Genomic DNA, 10,587 nt, shown 5'->3' with positions numbered 1-10,587 from the left:
TTTTCGGCATTTAGCTTGCCGATATGTTCATGTCTGCAGGTTAAGTGCCGACATTTCCAGTGCCGGAATTACGTACCCAACCCAAGTCTAGTGGGGCCGCTTTATTTGATTATAGCTCTTTGAAGTTCCAGTTTTTCACTGACTGTAAATCCATGGATCACGTAATAGCCTGTGATGACTGGACCATGTGGGGGTAATGATGGCGAGATATCATGGGGAATTACATGTTTAAATAAGATGTTCTACTTATTCTCTTCAAGCAATGGGATGACTACCGCCTCAGCTGGAATAAATCTGACTATGGCGGGATTGATATTGTACGAGTTCCACATCACATGGTGTGGCTACCAGATATAGTCTTGGAGAACAAGTAAGTGACCAAGCATGGAGGGTGACACAGACTGAGAAGGTAGCTATGAGTCTGCTACAAGTCCTATGTTCTCTTTCAGTATCGATGGTCAGTTTGAGGTGGCTTATTACGCCAATGTCCTTGTGTACAACTCCGGGTACATGTACTGGCTCCCTCCAGCCATTTTCCGGAGCACCTGCAGCGTCAAGGTCACTTATTTTCCTTTCGACTGGCAGAACTGCTCTCTGGTGTTCAGGTGAGGAATTACAGACCGCATTTAATCTCAGCCGTGTCTAACTAGTCTGGTGATGTTATTCCAACAGGGGACATCTTAAGTGCTGGAATATTACCATGTTACAACATCCAATCCAAACAGGTTTGTATGTGAGACAATAGGATAGCAATAGATAAATAAATCTACAAACTGGAAGGTAACACAAGCCTAAAAGAGAGCTTTCCGAAAGTACTTAAATAATCCTGTTCTAAACTATCAGTATTTGGTCTTTTTTGTAGGAAGACCACAATACACAATACTCATTAACTGGCCTTAGTTGGAGCGAGCAGAAGAAATTACGGGATGAAGTTAAAAAGTTGACAGTCAAAATGTCGACATGCTCTTCACCTGTAATAAATCCAGGGATCCTTGGCATGGCAAAATAAAAAAACCCTCATACGTGACGCTATACTAGTTCCTAAGAACTCCCGGCGCAAATAAGCTCTTACGGCAGTTTGGTCATATTTATAACATAGAGATTTCACCCGGCTTGAACCTGAGCTGTTTTGGGTTCAAGTCGTGTGAATTGTAGTTTTAAATCTAGTGACTTACATCAACATTTTGACTGTCAATTTTACAACCCTATAGACATTTTATATGTCAAAATTTTAACAGTGTAGACATTATGACTTTCGACATTTTGGTGTGCACATTTTTACTGTCAACATTTTGACTGTTGGCTTTTCACACCCAACCCGTAATCGCAATACGGGCCGATACCATAGATTGTTTCGACCCATTTTATTGCCTACAGGATATAACCTAGTTTCTCATCTTATGTCTTTAAAACAATTCTAGCAATAGTCCAATAGACATACCCACTTTTGTAAAACATTAATGGTTCTTACGATTTTTGTTAATAGATGCACCTGCCAACCTCAGATGGGCATCAGAAAGTTAATTCACCTTCCCTCTTGCTGTGCTATATAGTCATTGCCCAGTACATTGCTTCCTCTCTGCTGGCTGGGTGGAAGTAGACTAATTATCCTCATAGCCCGGGGAAGCAGTTATAGCTGGAACAGACAATGTAGGATGGAGAAGAGGAACTCTATTTTATAATTGGTCCACCAAGGAGAGTGCTTCTTGTAGCGTAGAACTAAGGTTCAATAACATTATACAAAGTGCACATGTCATTTAACAGTTACAGTTCTTTAATAGAATAAGACACTTTCGCTGTTCTAAGGGATTTTGGTGAAGGGACTTCCAAAAGCTTAGCAACAATTTTTACACTTGTCGTCTCTCCTTGCAGGTCCAAGACATACAATGCGAAGGAGATCGACCTGCAGTTAGCTACCGATGAGGACACAAATAAGAAGATCGAGTGGGTGGACATTGATCCAGAGGCATTTACAGGTGACCGCTTAGACTCTCCCACGAGTAGGACCTCATCCCTTATCTCCCATAGGTGACCCTGTCATGGTCTCTCCCCTTCACATGTTGTTTCCTACAGATCACTGTCAAATTGTTCTCTGACTTATGATACTAGACACAAGCTTTGAAGTACAAATATCAGGGGCACACGCAGGATTTTTAAGGGGGGGTTTCCCCCCCCTAAAAAACATGGAGAGAGCTGTTGCGCATGCGCAGCAGCTCCAATTCCGCGGCACTGTACTACACAGCAGCTGCGGTGCTGTCAAAGAAGCGTACAATACAGCACCGCCGCGGACGCTTCTTTGACAGCGCCAGGGCTGCTGTGTAGTACAGTGCCGCTATGCAGGGGCACTGTTCTTCGTGGAGGGGTTTCTGGAGAACCAGAAACCCCCCCCTGCGTGCGCCCCTGAATATAAGCAATCTGCAATATAAAATGTATTGCTCATTTGGATATTTTGCACATAACAAAATGACTGGGTCTGTTATGTGCTCCCATATTCACTTTTGTGTCCTTGTGTTTGAAACCTTTATATTAGGGTGCTAGCAATGCAACCAGACTACATGCTACCCGGTGATAACTGCAAGTTTTTCCTCTTCCCCTTTCACTTTTGTACCATGTCATCATGCCACCAAGAGAACGGCGAGTGGGCAATAAGGCATCGCCCGGCTAGGAAAGTCGTGAACCCGGCATATTCTCCGGAAAATTTGGAGTACCAGGAAGTCCTCTTCTATCTGATCATTCAGCGAAAACCCCTGTTCTACATCATCAACGTCATCGTACCCTGTGTTTTGATCTCCTCTTTGGCTATTCTGGTGTACTTCCTTCCCGCCAAAGGTGAGAGTGACAATCAGATATAACAAATGTCCACTCGTTGCACAGGTATTTCAAGGTGGTTATCACCCAGGTGAAATGCTTATTAATTCTGAAGGTCTACAAGTTGCGTGGAACACCTCTAGGTTCTACCAGCAGAGCAGGTCACCTTCCTGAACAATGGTAGGCATAAACATCTGTCTCTCAAAACAGAGTAGATTTCAAGTCTTGTATAGAGTACAGGTCACTTTTAGATCACTGGTAGACCATCTTATCAAGCTTTAACTCTCATACAGCACATTCTTAGTGAGAGCCAATCCTTGAACACAGCGGTCAGTCCTATGGAGCAAAATCTTTTTTTTTTTTTACCCAACGCGTTTCACTGTAATAAAACACATCTTGATGGTTAGCCCGTTTTCCAGGATTATTTTAACAGGCGATGTATGTAGGTTCATTGTTAAAGCAGACTGGCCCTATACAGTCATCTGCACATTAAACAAATATCCAAACAGACAATGTATAGGTAAACTCATCTTTCATTTACAGTGTGTCATAGCTGTATATTTTATTATAAATTCACTTTTTTGAATACCAGCAGAATCCCTTTGGTCCTGAGGCTGGCAAGAAACCTTCTACCTGATTAGCTCTAAATAATCACATGAGATCACAGGAACTACAGCCCACAGGACTACCAACACCAATAGCAAGAATTATGAATAACTATAATAAAAAGTATGAGTGTGAATAACTGTACTTTGCAACTAGACTATACCCAGGATGCAGTTTTGTTGTCAGATTTCTCATAGCTGCATGACAGACCCGCTTTAAAGTCTTGTACATTGAGGATTTTACCAAATAGATAGTATTACTGACACCGTACAACAATGACACCGTAGTTTCAGTTGTCCAATATACATCCTATGCAAGATAAAATGTTACACATTCTACACAATAATACATAACTGTACACTATTGATTCATTCGCGTCAAATTGGCTCCATTAACGTACGCCTCATGTCCATCTTCTCTAGCCGGCGGTCAGAAGTGTACCGTCTCTATCTCCGTTCTGCTAGCTCAGACCGTGTTTCTCTTCCTCATTGCCCAGAGAGTTCCAGAGACCTCGCTGAGTGTCCCACTTATCGGCAAGTAAGTATTTATATAAACAAATTTGCCACTAAGCCTGTGATGTCCTTGCACAACATTATAATATTTTGCACAGCAACGTTTCCGGTGTGTGGTTTCCAGACTCTTCCACCGACTGTGAAATTTAGCAGTTTTGGGAATCCCCTGCGCAGCTCCCAGATGTGTCGGAGCGCTCACACGTAAATTGAGTACGGCAGAGACATAGCGAGCTGTAAGTTCTCACAGAAAGGGTTCATGAGGTTCATAAAAGTCATTCAATCCATAATATTTGCCCTTATAGTCCACTTAAAAGAAAAATGTCCTGATAATATATGTAAAAAGATCTCGTGCTGAAATTTAAATCAAGTGAATGTTGATAACAAAACAAATATGAAGTTTTAATTATACTTTGCTTGCTGTCACTGGGAATGAGTAAGAAGTAAGGACTCCAGGGGGTAAATGCATCAAGCTGAGAGTTTTTCGGTGGGTTTGAAAAACCAATCAGATTCTAGCTATCATTTATTTAGTACATTCTACAAAATGATAGCTAGAATCTGATTGGCTGCTATAGGCAACATCTCCACTTTTCAAGCCCGCCGGAAAACTCTCAGCTTGATACATTTACCCCCAGGTGACTCTTCTGGTCTGTGCATGATCTAATAAAGAAAAGCAATGAGGGAAACAATGGTTTTCTTTTACCAATTTCTCCATATTTCTGTATTTTTTTCATAATTTAAACATCTGAAACCATCCAGTGTTCTGGCAGGAAATGCTCGGACTTGTAGTTTCACAACATCTGGCGAACTGTACGGGAGCACCTGTGCTCACGGGAAGACAGGTGAATGTATTACATTGATTCAACATGAGTCCCTCATCCTGTGTGTTTATCTTCTAGGTACCTGATCTTTGTTATGCTGGTGTCAACGCTCATCGTTCTCAGCTGCGTCATCGTTCTTAACGTTTCTCTGCGGACACCGAGTACGCACAACCTGACTGCCAGCGTGAAACGCGTGAGTACCCCCGTCATTACACAGTTGTGGTATTGCAGTGTTACTTACCTGGCAGGATTACTGACCAGTTACACACTGTTAACTGGGCCATACAAAAGTCTATTTCAGCCTTAACATGGAGAGGGACCTTCTGCGGAGATGGAATTGGTCACATAAGGTTCCATACTGAAGTAAAAACACATCCATTGTTTTTTTTTTTTTTAAAAATGTAGATCGGATCTCGCAAATATATTATGCAATCTGATAAAGGTCTCGATATAAGGTGACCAACCAACCTCTCCACCGTGTATGATCCATTCTGAGTTGTTTGTTGGTGTAATTAGTCTCTAGAGGTGCCAAATTCGTCAACATTTTGGTCTGAGGTGAAAGATGGAGATTAACGGGTGGGACTAGGGAGAGGTGGTGAAAACCAGTCGCACAAATAACCCTCGTTATGTTTATATACCAGATGCTTCTGGTGGTGTTACCGCGGTACCTACACATGGCGGTAGAGCCGTGCGAGGAAGCGGAGGAGACACCTCGAGAGAGAAGGAGGAGCTCGCTGGGCATCATGCTAAAGGCTGAGGAGTATGTACTGAAGAAGCCGAGGAGTGAGCTGATGTTTGAGAGGCAGAGGGACAGGCACGGGATGAGCAGGGGCCCCAGGGCCCACAGAAGTAAGAAATAGCAATTGAGTGAGAAACGCCAATACTGTACTATTTACTTCCAACATTCTAGAACCCTAGATGTGATAAAGTTCTAGAAAGGGTCAAGTTCCATTTTTATTCTTCAGTGGTCCTTCAGCCAATATAATTATTCAGTGGGAAAAGCCCACCCAAGGAGCTCAGTATTATAAAGAGCTGTCTAGGATCTCACACCTTTGCATTGCATGCAGCACGTTTGTTTTTGCATTTAAATGCTCATCTTCAATAAATATTAACTTATAAACCCCAGGTCATGAAAAATGAAAAATGCAGGAGAGAATTTTATTGTGAACAACTAAACACTAAAAAATGGGGACATTTCAACCTAAAAACTGGGACTGTAAAGAATTTGAATAATAGAATGAATTGCAATAGATGAATCTTAAAGGGGAATCTTACATTCAAGATCCATCTTACCGGTGGTAATCGTCTTAGCGATGACAATAAATCCGACAAAGAGGAGGCCTACAAAAAAATTCCAATTAGACAAAAAAAACGATTGCAATATGCACAGAATTACCTGAAAAACGAACCTGCAGATTTCCGTTTGCACCAGGATGCTGACAGCAACTCAGTCCAAATAGACAGCTCTCCGGTTGGGTACACTTTATCGTCATCGTTAAAGCGTACCCAACCCCATCTTACAGTCTTACACTGGGTCCCCGGCAAACGTACTGAGTAATAGATATGATAACTGAATAATTCCGAGTTCTGTAGAAAGTGACTGAGACTGAAGGAGGTGTTCACTGGCCGGTGAGTGTTATGTATTACGTGGAGAGAGCTATCTAGACAGGCCAATCTAATAACGTCTCTCTCTGATAACAGCTGATGGATTTGATGTAGATGTGACAACGACTTTATATCGGAACTTGGCCCAGTGTTCGCCGGAAATCAAGAACTGTGTGGACGCCTGTAACTTCATCACGGCAAGCACAAAGGAACAGAACACAACCGGCGCGGTGAGTGTGACTTCTATTAATTCCCGAAAGGTGTGGCTTGGTAACTGGAGTGCCCCTCCACTCATCCTGTAGGGTGACACCGACAGAAGGGAGCTATGAGTCTGTCCCTTCCCTTGCAGGGTGACACAGTGACACAGACAGAAGGGAGCTATGAGTCTGTCCCTTCCCTTGCAGGGTGACACAGTGACACAGACAGAAGGGAGCTATGAGTCTGTCCCTCCCCCTGCAGGGTGACACATTCAGAAGGGAGCTATGAGTCTGCCCCTCCCCCTGCAGGGTGACACAGACAGAAGGGAGCTATGAGTCTGTCCCTCCCCCTGCATGGTGACACATACAGAAGGGAGCTATGAGTCTGTCCCTCCCCCTGCAGGGTGACACAGAGAGAAAGGAGCTATGAGTCTGTTCCTCCCCCTGCAGGGCGACAGGAAGATGAAATGATTAATATTCTCATATCTTTTCTTTATACAGGAAATGGAGAACTGGGTGATGATTGGGAAGGTGTTGGACGTCCTGTGTTTTTGGGTGGTCCTTCCTCTTTTTGTGGTAGGGACTCTCGCAATCTTCCTTATGGGACATTTTAACAGTGCCCCAGATCGCCCTTTCGCTGGTGATGACCGTCTCTACGAGCCTTGAGAGGTTACATGTGACTGTCAATGAGTCTTGTGTCCATTATCCGCCCTGTGTCCTGGATCTACAATGCAAGAGTGCGTCAGAGTATATAACCACTGAGCATCGGCCCCGAATCTCTTAGCGTGTAATGGGGCCACATCATGTATGATCAGCAGGTCACCAGGGGACACAACAGATCTTCTGTACAAAACCGAAACCTTACATAACTCTTGTATTTATTATTGTTTTATTATATTTATTTTGATCTTATATATTTCTCCATCTATCTCTCACCTGGCTTCTTTGGGACATCCGAGGACAATTATTCAGGCTACTGTGCATGTTATTGGGAGAGAAATGGATTCTATTTATGTATGTAAGAACGCACCTTCCTCTTCCAGGATAATTCCCCTTAGGACCCTGCATTACTTTAAACATTTTCTTTCTTGTTTGTTTGAGAATCATTTATGCAAATGCTTGGGTCCATCTCCTCCAACAATAGCAAGCGAATCTTACTGCTCAAGAGGGTAACCTATGTCTGTAACCCTCCAAAGTAGAGGGAAAAATAAAGACCAAGGGCTAGATTTACTATCAGGCGTGTTTGTAAACCCGCCGACTTTCGGCGGATTTGGCGGCGGTTTAGCCATCACCGGATTTACTAAGGCTAAACTCGCCGTCCAAACGGCCAAAAATGATGTTTCCAAACCCGCCTCTGTATAAAGCGCCATGACGGTTTCAACAATGTTCTACATACAAACAGCCGGATTTACTATTAGGGGGTTTATAAAGCCGCCGGAAAACCGCCATTCAAAAGACCAAAATGAAAGCGCTGCTTGTGAGCAGCGAGATTGTTCAAACAGTGTGCTGTTAGAGGTATTTAGCCATTTTTAACATAAGAGAAAGAGCCATTTTGTGCAAAGTTTCCTCCTTTAGGATTGTATATGGGAAATGGGCAAACTGGCATGTAATTTGAGGTTTTTTGTTGTTTTTTTTCTATGAGAAAAAAAAACCTTTACAAACTATTAGAGGCAAAAATACACTTTGCAAAACCAAAAAAAAAAAAAAAAATAAGAAAAAACGTTTGCAAAGAAAAAAGCAGTTTTAAAAAGAGAAAAAAAAAAAAAATACTGTTAGAGTAAAATATGCAAATAACTCACCAACTACTTGTCCAAAAGAGGGCGAATCCGTGTCTTGGACGTTTATCCCCTCGACAATCTCTGCCGGCATTATCTGTCGCAGCTCCTCCTCGTACGTTGTGTACTCAATACGAAGAGGGGGGCCACCACCCGTGTGCCTGGTTGCCCTCTTTTCCTGGGCCATCTTCTCTTTCAGCCTCCTTTTTATATCCGAAAACCGCTTGCGGCAGTGCGCCACTGTCCTCTTTAGTGGGCCCACTGCGTTCACGGCATCACAGACACGCCCCTACAATTGGTGACGCCGCCTTAGAGGAGTCCGGGCTGCCAGGTATGACCTCATAACAGGGAACGATATTGTGCACCAACACACAATTCTCATCATGTGAGAAGCGCACATTCCTCCCTGTCTTGGTCTTCCTGCCCTGACCTGTCTCCTCAACCTCTCCCTCTCCCTCCTCTGACCCCTCAACCTCCATCTCCCTCTCCTCAGCCTGTTCTCCCCTCCTATCTCTGGACATAATGACAAATAAATGTCAAACACACAAAACACAGAAAGACTTACAAACACAAAGGACAAACTACACTAAATACAGACACACTCTCAACACAGTCACACACAAGTAACACAGACAAAGGACAAGTCAAATACCAAAAAAACAATACAGAAAATAAAAGAGAAAATAAATGTACAAAACAGAAAAATACCACAGGACTACTCACACTTCAATCAGATATCGCTCCACCAATCCACCAAACTCCAACTCTCACCAACTCTCAGCAAACCACTATCCTCCAAACTCCTCTCACAAAACTCCTCAAACCCCTATCAAAGAAAAAGTGTCAGGCCAGTGGTTTATATAGGGCTTGTGATGTCAAATCTCCTGACTTTGAAAATAGCCAATAGTAACAGGCCAGGAGACAGGTGTAATTTTCAAAAAACCCGCCTTTACACAAAAGCGCCGTCATTTAAAGCAAAAGCGCCATGTTCTATTCAAAGCCGCCGGCGGCTTTGAGCATTACATCCCGCCGTGACATTGCCGGCGGCTTCAAATTGAAGCTGATATGCGCCCATTAGTAAATCCGGCTGTGTGCAATGCAAACCCGCCGGAAAACCGCCGCGATGCATGGCGGCTTCAAGCCGCCATGCATCACGCCTGTTAGTAAATCTAGCCCCAAGTCTTATTTCCAGGGAAAAGAATATATCAATATATCAATCAGATTCTAGTTATCATGTTGTAGAATGTGCTAAATAAATGACAGCTAGAATCTGATTGGTTGTTATTGGCAACATCTCCACTTTTTCAAACCCGCAGTTTAGTAAATATACCCCTTAAACTTTAAATGGCCATTAATGTTTGTAATACTTCTGCTTTTGTTAAAGTTCTTGCTTCATTTCACCCCACCTTTAATATCTCTTCTTATATCTCTTTTTTCATCTCCCCCTGCCCTTATGTACAACCAATGATATATTGATGTACTTTAAAATGTAAAATAAAATTTTATGTTTAAAAAAATAAAATCAAATCAATAATAATTGAAAATATTAACTGTCATGACATAACAATGTTATTATGGAGAAATGTTCCAGACAGATCCTGTAGTTTATAACATACACTTAAAAACGACTTAGAAAGTACAATGCATCTTACCAGCACCCTGTAGCCTTTTATATGTTGCTTTGAAGATTACTCCTCTGCGATATGTGTTTTTTAGACGTGTGTTATCTCTACTGCTCTGAATGCGAAGAATCCTTTTCAGTGTTAAAGGTAAATCCTGCTCTCCTTTGCTGGGAAGGGGTGACCTTGTGTCCGTAGCCCATTTGGGAGAATGAGGACTTGCTGTGATAGAATAGAATTGTATAACACCATCAATTGTAATTATATATGTGCAGCCCCTATGGAAAATATGACACACTGACTCTTGATGTGGCTCAAAGAATGTACTACGGGGCCAAGAGGGAGGTTTTGTTTCACTGTGCTAAAAGGGGAGGATTATTCCTTGCCTGTAGCACACACAGACATGTGCATTACTATTATTTAGTCATGTTATTAATGTTAATATATTTAGTCTTATAATACTTTTGACTGTGTTCCATTGCAATTATAGCTTGCTCTATACTTATACTAGACCAGCTGAGAGCATTGCTCGTCCCTTGTCATTGGATCTCTAGAAACACACTATAGGTTCTGCTAACATCAAGCCTTCAATAACTCAGTGGACCTGGAGATAAATCCAGCTCACGAAAACTTGACCCAGACCATGA

At 42.5% G+C, this 10,587-nt stretch overlaps 1 protein-coding gene across 2 annotated transcripts; it reads left to right on the top strand.

Moving 5' to 3' along the window:
• Positions 1–266: 266 nt before the first annotated feature.
• LOC142151095 (acetylcholine receptor subunit epsilon-like) lies at positions 267–7,560 on the top strand. Of its 2 annotated transcripts, XM_075206408.1 has the most exons (9): positions 267–370; positions 450–605; positions 1,873–1,976; positions 2,629–2,829; positions 3,837–3,951; positions 4,823–4,937; positions 5,386–5,593; positions 6,446–6,579; positions 7,048–7,560. In XM_075206408.1, the coding sequence occupies exons 1-9, from the start codon at positions 336–338 to the stop codon at positions 7,210–7,212; spliced, it is 1,233 nt and encodes a 410-aa protein (XP_075062509.1). In that variant the 5' UTR covers positions 267–335; the 3' UTR covers positions 7,213–7,560. The 2 variants fall into 2 exon arrangements, with proteins under 2 accessions (XP_075062509.1, XP_075062511.1); XM_075206410.1 differs by lacking the exon at positions 267–370 and having other exon boundaries at positions 522–605; positions 2,631–2,829.
• The last annotated feature ends 3,027 nt before the right edge of the window (positions 7,561–10,587 follow it).

The sequence above is a fragment of the Mixophyes fleayi genome, chromosome 4, assembly GCF_038048845.1.
Source record: "Mixophyes fleayi isolate aMixFle1 chromosome 4, aMixFle1.hap1, whole genome shotgun sequence".
In the NCBI taxonomy this organism is placed as follows: Eukaryota; Metazoa; Chordata; class Amphibia; order Anura; family Limnodynastidae; genus Mixophyes; species Mixophyes fleayi.
The sequence above is the reverse complement of the archived record's forward strand: the minus strand, read 5'-3'. Positions and strand labels throughout refer to the sequence as shown.

Excerpts from the sequence above, each read along its gene's own strand:
- LOC142151095 (XM_075206408.1), top strand. The coding sequence starts at position 336 with ATGGTGTGGCTACCAGATATAGTCTTGGAGAACAA. Across the intron at positions 1,977-2,628 it reads TGATCCAGAGGCATTTACAG|AGAACGGCGAGTGGGCAATA; the intron begins GTGACCGCTTAG and ends CATGCCACCAAG. Across the intron at positions 4,938-5,385 it reads TGACTGCCAGCGTGAAACGC|ATGCTTCTGGTGGTGTTACC; the intron begins GTGAGTACCCCC and ends TTTATATACCAG.